Genomic DNA, 18,932 nt, shown 5'->3' on the forward strand with positions numbered 1-18,932 from the left:
AAGTGAGGGGAAACAGCACAGTGGCTAAATGGTTCTGCCCGGCAGTACTAGGGTCGTTGGTTTGAATCCCAGCCACGGCACCTCCTGCCTGGAGTTTGCATGTTCTCCCTGTGCCTGTGTGGGTTTCCTCTGGGTACTCCAGTTTCCTCCCATACGCCAAAGACATGCTGGTAGGTTAATTGGATCCTGTCTAAAATTGGCCTTTGTATATGAATGTGAGTTAGGGACCTTAGATTGTATGCCCGTTGAGGGTTAGGGACTGATGTGAATGTACAATATATATGTAAAGTGCTGTGTAAATTTACAGCTCTATGTAAGTACCTGAAATAATAATAATAAATCCTCTTTGAGATGGTTGCTACCAGGAAATTATTTTTTTCCTATGTTCTGGTTGTCATTGATTAGGAAATTTAAAAAAGGTATGGGGGTTGGGGATGGTAGGGGGCACTAACCGCAATAAAAACCTGACTGAAAATTTAACCATTCCCTACTCTGTCCAAAACAAAAAGTTTACATTATAGATAGCTAATGTCTGCCTGATTTGTTTTTCTCAGGGTGGGAAGATCCCAGTGAGATGGACAGCACCAGAAGCTATTGCTTATCGCAAATTCACATCCGCCAGTGATGTCTGGAGTTATGGTATTGTCATGTGGGAAGTGATGTCATTTGGGGAACGGCCGTACTGGGACATGTCCAATCAGGATGTAAGAAAGCAAATATTTCACTTTCTCTATCTACTTGTTATAATTATTGCTACTTTTTATGTATTTTATTTTTAAAAGAGCGATTTTCCTAAACAATAATATGATTATTAATACTAAGAAATGTAATAAATTACCTGTATTTACCAATCGGATTAAAGAAAACATGTTACTAGCAGTGACAGGTTAAAAAAAAAATCACATACCTGAACACAAGGCACCACCTTTGCTGCAGGGTGCCCAATTCTTCATCCTGCCAAGGCCCCAGTGCTTCCCACAGGATGGTTCTCCATAGATTTACACCTTGTTTTCAGGTTTCAAGGGCTCCCAGGAGATCCTGCAGTGGTGTACTTTCCAGCAAGTTATACCAATTAGCATCTGGGGGTTCATTTATTCAGTCAAATAAGTTCTTGTTTCAACTTGAATTTAGTTCTACTTTAACAGTTCTAAGGCCCATGCCACACATGTGATTGTGTCAGTGTTGAAAACGCATCTAACACACCAGAAATACTACATACCTGTTTCCATGTTGATGCTACCTCACTGGCAGGATCAGTGAGATGTGGTTCCCACACTGATAGAAACCCTGAAGAGTTTTCCTCTCTAGATAGAGAGCAATGCCTCACTAATCCAGACACCAAGGGGGCTCAATAGGCATGGAGGCAGCAGCAGGAGTCATTGGTGCTTCTGTTGTCTAACACATCCTATGAAGAGAGTGCGGGGGGCACACAGAGATCAGGTTGGGAGCAAGCCTGCATGAGTGCCCCCCTAGCAAGTGGCTTCTTATGGGGGCACTCAGAAGGGGGGAGGAGCCAGGAATGCCAGCAGGGGACCCCCAGAAGAGGAAGATTGAGGCTGCTCTGTGCAAGACCATTGCACAGAGCAGGTAAGTATGACATGTTTGTTATTTTAAGAAAATACCTTTACAATCAGTTTAGGCTTAGTTAGCTCTAGCCTGATATTTTGCTTTAATTTAGAAACCTAAAACACTAAGAATAGGTATTCTTATTTTCAGAAGAGTCCAATGAGATAAGAATTAAAAAAAAATTGCAAGCAGGCAGGCTTATAGCAAGTCTCAGCAATGACTTTACCTTGACATATTTTGGTGCCAGAAATATTGAACTCCCAAAGACTCTGCACCTGGAAGAAACCAGGGAGAAAATGTCATCACCAGCTAGGGAGCTCGCACAGATCGCATTGCTGGAGCGGAGGTGAGTATGTGTGGACTTTATTTCCACTTTAACAAAGATCTCTATTGCGGTGTAAGGCATTGTGATTGAAGCTATAACATGCCATCATGTGCCTTTAACACCACCACTGGAGACCACGATGTTTTCGGTTTGTAACCAATTGAAATGTGCAGCAGTTACATGTCCTGCTTGGTTGTCCAGAATTCTATAATGTCTGTTATGCGTACAGTGTACTGGATAGTCCTCAGACAGAAAAGTGCCTAACAACCAGCCTTCCATTACATTTATATTTGCAAGATAGCAGATTTAGCGGCTTCCAACAGCTTAAAATATAGGTAGAGGCTCTGAGATTTTCCTGCATTCCATATGTCCAAAAAGGTGCATACATGTAAAACTACTGTGTTTATGAAATGTGCAGCACAGTGGCTAAACGGTTAGCACTTCCACCTGCCAGTACTAGGGTCATTGGTTCGAATCCCAACCACGGCACCACCTGCCTGGAGTTTGCATGTTCTCCCTGTGCCTGCATGAGTTTTTTCTGGGCACTCTGGTTTTCTCCCACAACAACATGCTGGTAGGTAAATTGGCTCTAGTATGTGTATGTATGAATGTGAGTTAGGGACCTTTGATTGTACGCCCCTTGAGGGTTAGGGACTGATGTGAATGTACAATATATATGTAAAGCGCTGTTTAAATTGACAGCTCTATATAAGTACCAGAAATAAATAAACGTTTATACTGTATTTGTTGGTGAAATATGTTGGGGTCACATCTAGTCAATGTGGCCAAGTGGATTTGGTGGGACTTATGGTTGCACAGCGACAGGAGGGACAGTATGGTAACATTGTGAGACTTGTGGTTCTACAGAGACAAGATACACGCTGTCCAATCACACAACTTTGGGGATTTGGCAGTTTGCTTCCATGGCCCTGGTCTTACAAAACAAACACTTACTTGTCACTTTCCGCTACGTTCCATTCACACATACACACTAAGGCTGCTGATCACAACATCCAGGTATATGAGGATCATTCTTACCAGTCTGGTCCTAACACACAGATAGTGGCTGACACCAAGCACACCGTGTCTACTAAACAGAGAGCAGGAGAAGTTGTACTTTCTCAGCATTCTGTTGAAATACTGCACAAATCAAAGCATGAGAGAGCGAGAGGGAGGGCTGGCGGGTGGGTGAGCACTGAAAACTACTGCTGTGTCAGATGGATCAGGCTGAAAAAGAAGAAAAGAATCCACATAAAGCAAGAAAATTGGAAAGTGCAGCCAGTGCACTGGGAAGTAATTGGACTTGAAGAAGCTTTGAACATGTCAGGCTGGTGGAGATGCTCAGCTCTTACAGTAATGCAGTGAGCGGCGGATATAATGAAGGCGAGAGCAGAACAATGCTCTGAACAGTGTGTGCCTTTGATTAACCTGCTGCAGCCTCGGCTCTCTGACTGCCCTCACTCTCCAAACCACTGTAATCACACAGGAGGGGAGAGGGAGACTGTCGTGCTACGGAGCAATTAAACCAAAGGTGGTCGGTGGCGAAGAACTAGACTACACTGCGACCTTGGTACAGCGTGCTAGACAAAAGCCCCTTCAGGACTACAAGTGGTATTATAAATATCCTACAGCACATTTAAGAGGCCACTAAATGTATATTGCAAGGCAATTTATGTAAATGATTTTTGATAAAAGCGATGTAAATGTTTCAGGATCTGAAAGTAGAACTACAGCTAAAAAAATCTTTTTCATTTTGGATGTATTAAGGCAGGTACAGAACCTGTCTGACATTGTGGCATTGAGATCTACTCCCACCAATGGCATAGCTGTTTGCCCAGGGGTGGACTGACTATTTGGAAACTCGGGCACTGCCCGAGGGCCCGGGGTCAGTAGCGGGCCCCATGAGATGCCCCTGGTACCTTTTTTCATAGCCTTTTTTGAGTTTGGGCAAGGACACAGGGGCCCCATGATCCTCTATTGCCTGGGGGCCCCATGAGTTGTCAGTTCGCCCCTGTGTGTGCCCTTCACATCTGGGCTTCAGATGTAACCATTCAAGGAGACACCACTTCAGGGTGTGTGGGGTGGACATAATACACAAGGGAGCAGCCTATAAATGGATGCTACTTGTAATACATCTGGCAAAGGGTAGAGAACACAATGATACCCTTACACCATTTTCAAAAAACTTAGTAGTGACTCTATGAGCAAGGATTTCACATTTCTAGAAAGACATGTAGAGACTCATGACATGTACTTGTGATGATGCCATTATACTTCTGACAATTACATCAACACTGTACCAGGGCACTGCCATGATGTCATTACATCCCATCCAAAACTACATCAACACTGTACACAAGGTACTCTGCCATGATGTCATTAATTCTCACCCACAATTACAACAACACTGTACCAGGGCATTGCCGTAATGTCTGTTTAACACACCCATAGTTACATTAACACTGTACCATGCCATTGCCATGATGTCATTACACCTCACTCACATATACATTAAAATTGTACCATGACAGTCTATGTCCTTATCGAGGAGATTTTATTGCAGTTACTGTCCACAGAGACACAATCGGAAGTCATTGAAAATCTCCCCAAAATGACAGGATGCCCCTGTTACAAAGGGGGTGCAGCCATAAATGGAAACCACTTGTAATACATCTGGCAAGGGGTGGGGACAGATTGGCCCTATTGAATTGGTTTTTAAAAAGCCTACTAGTGTTTCATGCTATATGCAAGGATCTATTTAATAGAAGGACATGCAAAGAGGTTCATGATATGAACATGTGATGATGTCAGTATACATCAAATTACACTGTATCAAGGCACTGCCATGATCTCATTTTACTTCACCCACAGTTACATCCATGCTGCACCACACCCTTGCCATGATGTAATTACAACTCACCCACAATTACATCAAAACTGTACTATGGCATTGCCAGAATATCATTGCGCTTCAAGTACTATAATTATTATTTATTATTATACAGGATTTATATAGCGCCAACAGTTTGCTCAGCTCTTTACAATATAAAGGGAGACCATATAGCAATGATACAGTTCAATATAAGAGGGTTAGGAGGGCACTGCTCCTTGGAGCTTACAATCAAAGAGTACAATGGCATCAACAATGCACCAGATCCTTATCATGCTGTTTTTGCACCTTACCCACATTTACAGTAAAAATGTACCACAACATTGCCATGATGTCGCTAAGTCTTACCCACAATCAACACTGAACCAGGAAACCAACATTTTATAATGTATAGTTAAAAGTGTAACTCCAGCCTAAACCTTTTCTAGTGAAGAACTAAAACCTCCAGGTTTTAGTCGCAACGGAAAGTAAATGGGAAGCTACCCAAAACTAGAGAAAATTCCATCTCTGATAGCCGTCAGTGGAACAAGTGTCCTCAATTAAAGAGGGTAACCATTAAATGTTGGATTTTCTCCTTCTTTTCTCTTTCCTGTAACAATGGCAATGACAGATAGTACGGTTAGATCACTCCAACTGAGACACAGATGGCAGTAAAAACACAGAGGTCTTCACCTGTCCCTACTTTAACAAAAACTATAAAAAGAGGTTTTGGCTGGAGTTATACTTTAACTTTATAAAGTTCCTTTTGAAAAGAGTTTGATAGCTTTTTAACCATCTCTGCTGTGGACACAGAACTGATAGACAGACATAATGTATGCAACATTTGTTCTCTTAATTTTTATGCCTGTTTTATGGTTCTCTGTTCAGCCATTGGCTCTTCTGTTCTGCCGTTTTATGGCCATTTGCATTGGAAGTGCAGTCTCCTCACTGATTCTTCCTCTCTTCACAGGTCATCAATGCCATTGAGCAAGATTACCGCCTGCCTCCCCCCATGGACTGTCCAGCAGCCCTGCACCAGCTCATGCTAGACTGTTGGCAGAAGGATCGAAACAGCCGGCCGCGCTTTGGGGACATTGTCAATACTTTGGACAAGATGATCCGGAACCCCGCCAGCCTCAAAACAGTGGCCACCATCCCTGCTGTGTGAGTCTGGCCTGATCATAGGTCTCCTGTTAGTGGATGAAGCAGATTTGGAAGAAGAAAAGCATTTTGGGTTTTTAATGAAAGCACACATTACATTCAAACTCTGTCAGGGTATTTCATTATGATGTGTTATGTTTGGAGAGTAGGCCCTAGGTGTGATAAACCAGCACTGCCAAACAAAGCTATGCAGGTTGTGGCCTGTGTCCTACACTTAGGCCTTCATTTAACCTCTTGCCTGTCATGTATATCATACATATTTTGTGACTGCATCTTTTCTGTACATACAAATGTACCTATTTTATCAATGCGTTCAAAGCTTTAAAGAGACCCTGTCACCAACTTAAATCATTGCAGGTAAAAGAAGAGAAATACACTGTTAAAGTATTAAAGTATTTTAAAAGATAAATATTAAAAGATAAAGTATTTCAAGTCTTTTAAATGCTAAATTGCAGTGTTTTCTTTCCTTTACATTATTTTATATTCAATTGCAATGTACCTTTAAACTTGCTAGAAATTTTGACTAGTCAGTTCCCTAGCACAGCCCCCTTACTTGCATGCCCCACTTCTATGACTGTCTAATTACTGTCTGTGCTGGCCTAGCTCCTCCAACCCTCACCTCACTTACTTATATATCCTTTTATGGTAGCAGCAGGGGGGAGGAGTGAAAGGAAATGCCATAGAGCAGAAATTAAAATTGACGGAGGTCCAGTCGCTAAAATTTTCTAACAGTAGAGGTCCGAATTGCATGTCTGATTTTTAATGGCACCTCGGAGCATCGGCAAATGACGCAAGTGCTGTGCAATTTTAAAAAAGGGTCAGGGAGTTATTTTCTTCATTTCTGCATGTAAGACAGCCTATTGAAATGAATGAGCTGCCTAAACGCAGAACAAAGGTAGCAATGATGTAAACCTAGCCGCAGACCCTTCACATCACAATCCCGTTATTACAATCGTGTTCTCAGGCCCCCCTGTCCCCTTTACATCAAGGTCACCATTTTACACTACAGACCCCCCCCCCCTTCAAAGCAGTATCTTCAAGGCAGGAGACACATCAGTTTGCAGTGGACATTGGAGGCAAGACAGTTCCAGATGGAAAGTGGGAAGCACATCAGTCTTCAGCTGACATCAGAGGCAGGAAAGCTCCAGATGGATGGTGGAAACTGCACAACTTTTCCTGGTAACCAGCAGGTGATTGGTTAACTTTAAAACTTAACTTGACAGCTCCCGTGCTTCATCTGGAGCCTACAATGTCCACACTAGACTGGTGTTCCTCCCGCCATCCATCCAGGGCTGTCTTGCCTTCGATGTCAGCTGGATGAAGATGACAACAGTAGCAGTGGAAGATCCAGCTCCTAAATGGTGGGACCGCAGCCGGTGCAGATGGGACAGTGACTCAGTCTATATGAGGACTGCAGTCCACCATATAGTGATATCTGCTATAGAGTGTTAGCTCGGAGTCTGCTGACATCACATCCAAGATGGTGATGTCCAGCAGCAGTCTTAGTGTTTTTGGATGTTTATTAAGGTAAATAGCATGTCCAAAATACATTAAATGCACCTATAAATTGTGTGAATATTTTGCTAAAATGAATGGTCTGCCGACAGATTTGAAAAATCAGGTGACACCCTTTGCTTTTTGTGGGAAAATATCCACCTGATTATCTTCACTTTTTACACTAGATCAAAGCACTCCCCCCACATGCCTGATCTATGAACCCTGTAAAGACGACAATGTGAAAGGGTGGTAGTTGTACAAATATCTGAGGATTATTTATTTTCCTGGTACAGAGTGCCATTTTTAAAAATGCATTATCTAGTATTATGAAGCCTCCCTGGACACCCTTTGCCCCTCGATTCCCCTGATCATTCCCTCCTGCCTTTCTGCCATGACTACTTCCTCAATCAACCTTTCAGCACCCTGTGCCCCTTTATCACTTTGGCTGCACTCCTCCCCTCTGATTACCTCTCTTCTAGGAACCCCTCTTCATACTGATTATTCTACCTGCACCACCTTATCATGGAAATCCTTTCCCCTCCCGCAGCCACCATTTGTCTTTGATCACCCTTCCAACGGCCCCTATTTCCACCTTGAAGCCTCACTTAGACAAGTTGCAGTCCGGCTGACCTTCAGCAGATCTACCTGCTTTGCAAGAGTGTGTTTACTACGTATAGTTTAATGTAGTGAGCTTGTTTACAAGCTTCTTTTTCTAATTATGTAGGTGCTGCGTTGTGTTGACTTTGTAGGCACATGTGTACCACTGTCTGCTTACAATCTGTAATATACCGAACACTAACTCTAGGTACCACCATCATTTCTAATGTTGTCTCATATTTTTACAGGCCTTCCCAGCCACTGCTTGACCGCTCCATCCCAGACTTCACAGCCTTTACCTCAGTGGATGACTGGTTGAGTGCTATCAAAATGGGACAGTACAGAGATAACTTCCTGAGCTCTGGTTTCACCTCATTGCAGCTTGTTGCCCAGATGACTCCAGAGTATGTATTCATCTGTCAAGCGGACTTCAGCTAAAACTTGGGATATGAATACCAGATGTGAGATACCTCTTCAAGGATGTTAAGGGTTTCAGATTAGCATGTTCCACTGCACTTCTTCCTTTGCTGGCTAAAAAAAGAGCAATTGTCTCCCTTTGATCTTTAGTCAAATATGAGCAGCAAACAAGGAAACTGTGTAGGGGATTATAGCAGCACCCAGGGGTATCCATTTCCCTTGATGCTTGAATGAGGTTGCCACCAAGACTGGCCCTGTAAACTAAAATGCATCATGCCAGTGTTTGAACAATATATAAGTAAGGTTAATCATATCACAGGAGGACTGGGCTGGGTTGCCACCATTGCCAGGACTGATTAGAAATGTTGGGCTCGTGGTCCTGAGTGGAGAAATTTCAATAATCAGATGTCAATAGGAGTAAGACCCATAGCCAGTGGCACATGCTGAGCATTATATAGCTACCTGTTCTGCTCTCAGACCTGAAATATTAGCCTCTGGCAAAAGGTAATCTTCCAGCACCAACTTCATTTGCGGCTCTAGGATGTGATATAACCAAATCCCAAAGGTCACAAAAGAAAGGATGCTGGAAGATGTCATAATATGTGCATTGTGGTGATTTTGCAGATTTCTGGTTAGCTATATTTGGCCATATACAGTTTCACAACAGTTGCCTACATAACAATAACAAATCTTAATTCTAAAGTCATACTAATAGAAGAGAGAGCAGAAACACTTTCACAACATTTTGTATATTTGCTCTATTCACATTTGATCTTACATGGTTTTCTGTGTGTCAGTTTTTATTATGTGTCTGTCTATTTTCATAGTATCTCTGAAATATTGTTCTGTCTTTTTAGGGACCTTCTGAGGATAGGAATTACATTAGCTGGACACCAGAAAAAAATCCTGAACTGTATTCAGTCCATGAGGGTCCAAATGAGCCAGTCACCCACCTCTATGGCATGAGACTCTGGGATGGGTGAGGGATTCCTCAAGGGTGGGGGAGGGAAAGAGAAGAGGTTGAAGATATGAAAGGCTTGGGCAGTGGGGGAAGATAAACTTTGCAATTCAAGAAGTAACACTTCAGGATCAATGGTGGACCACCCGTCAGGAACGTAAAGGCCAATACTTTGCCTCTTTTCTATGTAGAGCAGTGCAGATCTAAAAAATAAAATAAACAAAAACGTCAGTTGATGGATATACACTGTGTTTTCAGATGACCAATGTTTCAGAATGGTTGGACATCTCTTGAGAAGGTCTTGCCTGTGAACATCAGTGGTATTGGTTGAAATAAAGGTGCTTAATTTCATCATCATACAATTGCAAAGGGATGGAGGATGCCACATTAAGCCCGCTTCACCCATGAATGGATGCCACATGTATCCTCATTTCTGACACTGTTGCTGCATCAAGGAGGAAGGCAACTGCACACTTCCATCTTCTCTTTATTGTTTTGATTGTCTTCATATTGAAGATGAGTTTGTATGGCAGAACAAACATTTTTTCTTCTTTTTTTGCTTGCATTTTTTGGCAAAAACAAAAAAAAGGAAAAACGTAAAAAAAAAAATTCAGGATGATTACCTGACATTGTGTCTACCTTTGTGTCCTGTATGTCAAAAAATTTAAAATACAGATACCAGAGCTGTGGATTCCATGTATATAGAGGGATTGAGGTCTATTAAACAGAGAGGACAAATTCTCTTTCTTTTGGAACTTTATCTGGATATATCAGACTTTGTCTTGGAAGCCAAACAATGCCAGGAAGCGGCTTAAGGATGGGGACATTGAGGACATCTGCTTAAGTTGATGTGGTTTAATTCTGGAATAACATGACATAAAGAACACTGGGCTTGTGCACAAACCCAAGACCATCTTATCACTTGTGGAATTATTTAATGTACACCTGGCAGCAGAATCTTCTAGATCATGAGGTGAGACCCGGCATATTTTGGTGTCTTCTGCTAAACAGTGTTGAAACTGCATTCTGGGGTCATGTTTTGGATATATCTGTAGCCCTTTAGAGAGTAGGATGGACCATAACTGCACAATCAATACAAATGCCCAATAAATGACTGGGCCATTGCTGCAGAACAAAGGTTTGTATACTCTTTTACTGAACCCAAATGTGTTCTGATGTTATTCTAGAATAATAAAAAAAAAGCTTACTCTAGAATGTGGAACATAATTTACAATTTTGGACCTCAGATAGGCTTACAAGTAAAAGTGTCTTGTTGCCTTTTACAAAATATTAAAAAAAAAATTGAAAACCTAACAATTTTTGTTTATTTAGTCTTGGATAGAGTGGGAATGAGTTTTCATTTCTTCCATGTTTCTATTTCTGATTGTGATCTACGCTTCCTGTACTTGTGTCACCCTTGCAAGAAAAAAGAGGTGAAGTGGTTAATGGAATGGAAAGGCAAGCCAGCATTAAAAACATTGTCAAAAGTTGTAGCTCTTCCTCTCTCCTTTATAAATATGGTTTTGTTTTTGTCTGCATATATGTTGGGAAGTTTTTCAATCACTTCCTGTCCAGTGAAGAACTGAAGGGAAATCTCCCCAATAGGGACAGAGACAGCAATAAAAATCTGAAAGAGGCTGCTTTATCCAAAATGTAATGAGTTTCGGCCTTTTAGATATTTGTAAAATCCAGGTCTATTCATACATGATTTCACACACAATTTTCCAGTTGAATTCAGTTTGAAAATGTGTTTAACCTGGGTGAAAGTTATGTGAACCTTGTGGGAAAACATTTATAAAAGGGCTGCTATGCAACCATTTAACATACTAGTACACTGGTGTCAGAGGTGTCCTGTCAATGACTGGTTTCGTGTATCTCCCTAGTACTCAAGTAGAAGAATTTTTTGACTGCATTTACTCACAGTCCTTGAAGTGTCTTTTGATATCGTGTTCATAATAGGCAATGCAATCATATAACTCCCCTCTTTTTTTCCTTTTTTGAGAATGTGTTAAAAGGAACACTGCCACCTTATCCAGGCATGGAGTAAACAATGGCAGCAACTCCAAAGTGGACATTGTGCCATTGAAGATATATAAGAAAATGTAGTTGGTTATCTTCCATGCTGTCATTTACTCAGCACTATGTTTTGAGTGAAGCTATCCTTTACACTGGGGTTCGTATTCTTTTTACATTTACAGATCCCTAATGGATTGCCCAATATGTCCCCATACCCCCTTCCCCTAACTGATAAAATCATCAGTATCAATGATACCCATATAAGATGTCCATAGCTTGATTTTACTTTATGGATTTCTAGGAACAGAACAGCTGAAATAAATTTTAAGGATTTATCATATTTGTTTTTATGAAAATGGCAAATCACAAACACACAGCTAGTGAGGTTTTTGCTGTTGTTGTTGTGCAGTTGAGGTACTGGCAGCTCGCATGTCATCTTACACATCAAGTTGATGTGTTTGCTTTCAAGTCAGTTTCAGTAAGGCATTCCTCTTGGTTGCCAAACTTGTACAAAAATAAGCTTCACACAAGCTACAATACTTGTCTTTTTATACTTCATTCCATCCCAGATGTCATTCTTTTGCTCTTATTCAGCCCTAAAGAAGGGAAGGGGCTTATAGCCCCCAAAACACATTGGGGTTTATTTACTAAAGCTGGAGAGTGCAAAATCAGGCTCACTTCTGCATAGAAACCAATCAGCTTCTAACCTCAGCTTGTTCAATTAAGCTTTGGCAAGGAAACCTGGAAGCTGATTGGTTTCTATGCAGAAGTGAGCCTGATTTTGCACTCTTCAGCTTTAGTAAATAAACCCAATTGGCTTTTATGGTACATTAAAAAAAAGTGTAAATGGATTAAAAAAAATGTATGCAATTTTTCAAAAATAAAATCTTTTTTTCTAAAATGTTTAAATAAAATCTTTAAACTAAAATGTGAGACTGTATAAGCAGAGTATTGCTTCTACCCCCTACCTTATTTGTAGAAAAAAAAACTGGACAGCTATTTTTCAGTCAATAGAACGTTTTCTATGAACGTAGCTCTTAAGATACTTACAAGCTTTTAATGTCTATTTTCCTTGGCATTTCATTACTGGAGACTTCTAGTTGCTGTAGATAATTCACTATTTTCTACTTTGTATTGTGATTGTAGAGCACATTGACTCCAATTAAGAGAAAAGTGCAAATACAGAGCAATGCCGTGTTGCATTAACAGAATATAAATAAGCTGACACTTGCCAGCTTGCCATACTTCCTAATGGGTCCCGTCTCTTGTACTGCGTTTCTCCATCTCATCTTTATTATTTGTCCCTGCTTTTTATGCCGATAATTCTGTCTCTTTCATTGTCGCTATCAAGTACAAGATGCTTTTCAATTGTCACTTTCATCACGGCATTTCTATAGCAACAGTAAAATCCCAGCTTAGCATTCGCATGGCTTTATTTATTTATTTTGTTGTTGCCTTGTACTGGATTTGCTCACAGACTTCTGACAGCTCATATTTCAAATTCCAAGTCACGACAAATAAACAGCTGAGAGAAAATGTGCCGGGCAGGTAAATGTCTGGCTGATGATTACCAAACACTGGCTTTGCAAAAACATTGCATGACCATTTTGAGATTTTTTTTTTGATATGTCTCTTTTTCAATAGAAGTCCACTATGAGCCATTTTTATTTAACCATTGTAACAAGGAATTAGGGTGAGCTCAGTCTGACCAAATAGAACACAAAACTTTTCTGACTTTTCTAGGTACTTATTTTAATTACATTGCCATAAACTACTTCATTATTTTTTGTATTTTTAATGAAATCCTCATTAAACATAGATTATACTTGCTGTTCAATTACACATGCTTCATAATCTCTTTCAACACTGCTTACCCACATAGAGATTCTAATCATTTAGCCTCCATACATACCCATCAGACCTATTACACACATAGTATGTCATATCTCTATTGTGTTCAACAAACAAAACCCACATTTTCCCAGCACACTTACCAGCTAGCCAAAAAAATACACTGTCTAAAATTGTGTATCTGAATTTTCTCCCCCAGCCCCATCTGCCGCCTCCTTGTGACAGCAGGCCAGGGATCTTCTCCCCGCACCCGTTGTCACAATATGAAAACAGTGCAGCCTACACGGCCGTGTCATTCATTTAGTTCTGTGAATGCCTACAAATAGTGATGACTTGTAATTCTCAATGAACTGCAAGGGCGCTGGTGAGTGCTCTCATAGTCAATTGAGCTTCCTGGACTTTAGTAATTGCCTGCCTGTATTGGAGGTATGGGTAGACACTGTACTGACAGTCTGCAAGAGTTTGCAATCAGCTGATCATGGGTGCAACGCTTTACAGACTCTGAAGAAAAAAAATAAATGCACATTTTTTTACCTGCAAAAATTTGCATTTATTTTTTTTTTAAGGTGAACTTATGCTTTAAAAACCAAGGTTTTAGTTGCACAACATCTGCAAATATATACTGTATGTAAGCCACACTGCCTTGTGAAGGCCCCTTTTTAAAGTGTGGTCCCAACTCTAATCCTTGAGAGACTCCATGCGTTGTATTCAATGTGGATATTGTAGGTGGTCACTTATTTAGTCTTCAGTGGCAAACTATTGGCTTATACAGTACAGAAACACATATTAATGCATGTAACCAAACTTTGGCAAGATTAGTAGGGCTGCGGTATGTTTGTCATGTTTATGCATTTCAGTATCGGGAGCTATTTTGTCATTTTTGTTTAGGTCATGAGTTTGTTTATTGGCCCCTTCTCCGTGTGTTGCATACACTCTGTTTTAGCCAAAGTCCTGTACTGTAAAAGCTGTGGAAAAAAATTTTGACAGAGGGCAAAGGACTGGTTGCCTATATTGTAGGTTCCCTGCGGCTAATGTTTTTTTCCTCGTTACTGACTTACAATGCTTTGTTCTGCACTGTGTCTCTGTGTGGAGGAGGCCACATTGGTAGAGAAGCAGAACTTTGCCTTTTCTTGCCTGTACTGCCACACCGCTGATTTTGGGTGCTGAATGGTGTAGGTATTAATCAAAAAACAATGGAAAAGTGGAGGAAGCATAGATCCACGAAATAATCGAAGCAGAAAAAGGGTAGATATTTGTATGGAAGCTCCTCAGGTACAGCTTTCTCCACAGGAAGGAAAACTGTGAGCAACACGGTAGTGACATCACTAAATCTCCTTTCAAACCTGGTAAAACCAGCAGTCAGAGACAGCAATGCCTTATATCAGCCTTTTCTGGATGCCTTCAGGTGTCTTCAAGGGTGCCTTGGCAAAATGCCTAAAAATTGTATACAAGCCAGGAGGTGGATCAAGCCTGCCTTTTAGTTGCACAAAGTCACATGTTTTCACTGTGCTCCATTACCATCTTCCAATGGTTGATATGGAAGTTGTTGGCTGCCTGACAGCATACTCCTCTGCCCCTCTCCATCAGCACTGGGGTCACACTAGCTGAGTGAGTGAGTGAGTGAAACATTGCAATTACTAGTCAGTACCAGTATGTAAAGGTGTATTTGCTTTGGGAGAATAAATTACTTTGGTTGTCCTGCATGTGTGGATGTTGCTGTGTTATGTAAGACCATCAGTTAAGTTTTCACATTTTATCATGGGGTGCCTCAAAATTGTGCAGAATTTTAAAGGGTGCCTTGACTGGAAAAAAGTTGAGAAGCACTGCCTTCGATCTCATGCTGCAGATTTACAGCTATGAGGCTTAAAGCGGTAGTAAAGTCTTTTCGATAAGGGAAAAAAATGGGCCCCCTGCAGGTTTAAGTGATAACATACTAGTATGCATTGCATACTAGTACACTATGACCCCCAAATGGAGTCCTCCACTGTCACGGCTCTCCCCAGTGCACAGTCCATCTGCCTTCTGGGTTTTGCATCAGTCCATCTGCCTTCTGGGTTTTGTATCTGTAGATGCTTGAATGGCCAGGCAGAGGTGACATCACTGACTCAAGTCAGGTCACCATGGCACACAGAGAGGGCCATAAATGTGGTCTGAGCTGCACATGAGAGCCTCAGATCACATTACCCTGTCTGTCAGTGGTTTTTGTAATAACTGACTTATTACCACGTTAAGGCCCAGAAAGTGCATTGCTGTCTTTCAGGAGGAATTCAGCACAAAACGTGAATCTTTCATGCATATTCAAAATAAGCACTTCTAGGTGTTCCTCGCAATGCAAGGGTTAAATGATCGATTAGGCCTAGGGAGCTGCTTTACTTATCTGAGTCTCCACTCCTGCAGTTCTTTTCCAGGCTGTAAGACTGGTCTCCACAGCTTCTTATCCCCTAGGCTCCAACAGTCATAGGTTCTCTGACAATCATTAAGTCAAACTCAGAGCCCATTGCCCTGCATTGGATGTCAGGGGAGCATACATGCTGCAAAATGCAGTACATGTGCACACTTGCTGCAACTGTGCGTCTGCACACGCTTGTGATTTCCTGCATGTGCACAAATACTGTGAACCCTATGCTTTTGGTGTTAGAAAATTTACCAAGGCAGCCATATATTGAAGTCATCCCTAATTGTAGACCTTTAACTCCATCCCTGCAATGTGCTGTGATTTTCTTCGGAACTAAATCAAATGATCCAAGCACTGATATATGTATGGATTTGTCATTTTCTTAACTACAGGCTGGATAGTTTATGGAACTAATCCTGAGCAGGCACGAAAGAGATTTTAATTTTTAAACCCTGCCGATGAAAAGTATATAAAGTGGCAGTGAACTCAGTTGGAGCTCAGCTTTTAAATAACTGGCAGCAGGGCTCATTATTTGTGGGAAGTAACAGTAAGACATTACAGGGCCCAGTTTGGAGCCCATTTAAAGCGGCTTGTTGTTAGTGACAGATTGAGACTGGCTTAGCATTATACCTTTCTCTTTAGGTCATTGTAAGGACAATCATTTATTTGTACTCTGTGTGGCAGAGGTGTCATTAGGGCTGCCTTGAGGTCTGAGTATGAAAAGCAATTGAGAACGTAGTGCTGCCATTTGATAATTAGGTTGATGAATCATAACTTTTCACTGGATTGATATAGTGGGGAGCTTTTAGTTATGGCTGACATTTTTTAAAAGGAAACTATGGACAGTTATGGCAATTGCTAAGTCCATTATGGCCACCTGCTTTCTTTAACGTGTTAAATGGCAAATGAAAAGTAATGTGTTTATTCATATATATATATATATATATATATATTGCTCTGGTCCCAAAGTGAGTTTACCTCTTCTTATAACTGCAACAAATCAGCAACTACACTTTTATAATATGGAAACTTCAATACTAAGACAAAGCTGTAGATGAAAATAGTTTTTTTTTAATGGTCTTCAAAATAAAGTTTTAAAGGGCAATTCCTGCATTCTAGAAATTTAAAAATGCGTTCTGCTATATATGTATTTTTTTTCCCCCGTACCCATTCTAGTACAGTTTTTTCAATATCTATTGTGCCCACTGAAAATTAAGTGTTCAGATTTCCAAGGTGCAGTTAGGATGCGCCTACAGATTATGGTACTCCCCGATACTTCGTCCTCCTGTTGCAGGTGATACATGTCTGCTATACCTGCAAAGAAAACAAAGGGCCCATGTAAATGGCTAATTAGGTCAGTACAGCACCTAGATCAGTGTTTTGGCTGGTGTTTCCAATCAGCTGGGGACAGGACCTGTACAAATCTCAATGACAGACTGACACTGTCCATAGCTGTTCACATGCAATTGCAATGTCCAGGAGGCCACATGAGTCCTTTACTGCAGGTAATCCCTTCATGTGTGATTGTCTACAGTTTTCTGTTTATAGAGTCATTCTGTCATTTGTTTTCTACAGGCTTCCTGTCCATGGCTGATTGTAAACCCCTGGCCATACCGCTACAGAAATGCACTGATCTGGGCAGTGTACAGCCCTATTAGTCATGTCCATAAGCCCTGACTTGCAATTCCAGTTTTGTTTAGAAATACACAATCCCCTTTAGGTGGTACATACACATTTCCAAGATTTAGGATAACTCTGTTGCAGAACGATGTATGGAACCCCACCAAGTTGTCCTACTGTTAATTCTTAAAATGGTTGTAAAGCTAGAAGGTTTTTCACCTTAATGCATTCTATGCATTAAGGTAAAAAATCTTCTGTGGTCTGCTCTCTCCCCAGGCCCCCCCATTTCTATATTACCTCTGCCTGATCTTGATGTGCACAAGAACAGTAGCTCTCTCTCTCCTCAGTGGTTCAGAGACAACAGTGGAAGCCATTGACTCCTGCTGCTATCAATCACAGCCAGTGAGGAGAGAGGGCGGGCTCAGACGTGATCTGTATTTTAATGGACATACAGAGCGGGGCTCAGGAGCAAGAGTGCATGAATGTCCCCATGGCAAGCTGCTTGTTATGAGGGCACTTGGCAGGGGAAAGGAATCAGAAGAGGAGGATTGGAGCTACTCTGTGCAAAACCATTGTACAGAGCAGGTAAGTAAAACATTATTGTTATTTAAAAAAAATGAAAATCCTAGGTTTACAATTACTTTAATTACTTTTCATTACAAAATGACCTAAATTCCTTTTTTTTTCTAATGACATTGGAGTTGTTAAGTTGCTGTTAGGTCTGGCGACTCATACCTCCCATACTCACATGGAAGAGGAAAACAATTTTTATTGGGTATACTTGAAAATCCTGTAGAACAATATCCCATAAACAGATTTTGGGAAGCTTTTTAGTTCTCAATTTTTGCCTTCGAATATATAAAAGAACAACGTGTAATTCTGGATCATAGTAACACATTTGCACAGTGGTGTCGCTATTGGGGTGCGAGGGGTGTGGAATGCCCCCGGATGGCACCCATCAGAGGGGTGACACTATCCAGGGCCACCAGCAGTGGGTGTTAAGTCCAGAGAAGGCAGTGACCATGACATCCCTGTCCTGCTGGTGGTTGATGCAGTGCTTTAAGAGGACTCAGATGCTGGCCAGGATGATAGATAGTGGATCCATGGGGACGAGGGCAGTGGCAGCCGCTCTGGGCATTTTCCTTCCTGGGGACTTCAGTGGAGGGGCAGGGCTACAGTCCACATCCATCCATAGGGAACAGGAAGTTGGACATGGTGCTGAAGAGAGCTGGAGATGACAGACAGTGCACTGAAGAGTGGTCTCGGAGCAACCTCTATTATGTGAAGCAGGTCAGTGAAAGACTGTGAACGCCAGCACAGCAGCTTACTGTGTCCCTGTTTAAATCTATACCTGCCAGGCTGAGCGTTCCTACCCAGTGTCCATACACCAGGTGCTATTCCCATATTAACAACCCTGATCTCTATGCACAGAATATCTGCAGTCTCTGATCATTTCCTTTACCATGTCTGCAGTCTCTGACTGTCTCCTGTACTATGTCTGCAGTCTCTGATCATCTCCTGTACTATGTCTGCAGTCTCTGACCATCTCCTGTAGTATTTCCACAGTATCTGACTGTCTCCTGTAGTAGGTGCTGGGACAGCCCAGGCCTAAAGCTGTGTAAGGGGCTCCAAACGTTCTGATGGCTGTCTCTTGTAGTAT

The 18,932-nt window shown here is 41.4% G+C and overlaps 1 protein-coding gene across 7 annotated transcripts in view; it reads left to right on the forward strand.

Moving 5' to 3' along the window:
• Positions 1 to 18,932, forward strand: part of EPHB1 (EPH receptor B1) — a 380,977-nt gene that overhangs the window by 336,920 nt on the left and 25,125 nt on the right. For 6 of the 7 annotated variants that reach the window (XM_089671241.1, XM_089671245.1, XM_089671243.1 and 3 more), the window contains 4 exons: positions 555 to 704; positions 5,731 to 5,924; positions 8,264 to 8,419; positions 9,290 to 10,363. In XM_089671241.1, coding sequence (XP_089527367.1) covers positions 555 to 704; positions 5,731 to 5,924; positions 8,264 to 8,419; positions 9,290 to 9,398 — 609 coding nt within the window. In that variant the 3' untranslated portion in view covers positions 9,399 to 10,363. Of the gene's footprint in view, positions 1 to 554; positions 705 to 5,730; positions 5,925 to 8,263; positions 8,477 to 9,289; positions 10,364 to 18,932 lie in introns of all 7 variants that reach the window. The other variant, XM_089671247.1, reaches the window with a different exon arrangement.

The sequence above is a fragment of the Staurois parvus genome, unplaced genomic scaffold (assembly GCF_062004578.1).
Source record: "Staurois parvus isolate SC_StPar_1 unplaced genomic scaffold, SC_StPar_1.0 ptg000102l, whole genome shotgun sequence".
Lineage (NCBI taxonomy): Eukaryota > Metazoa > Chordata > Amphibia > Anura > Ranidae > Staurois > Staurois parvus.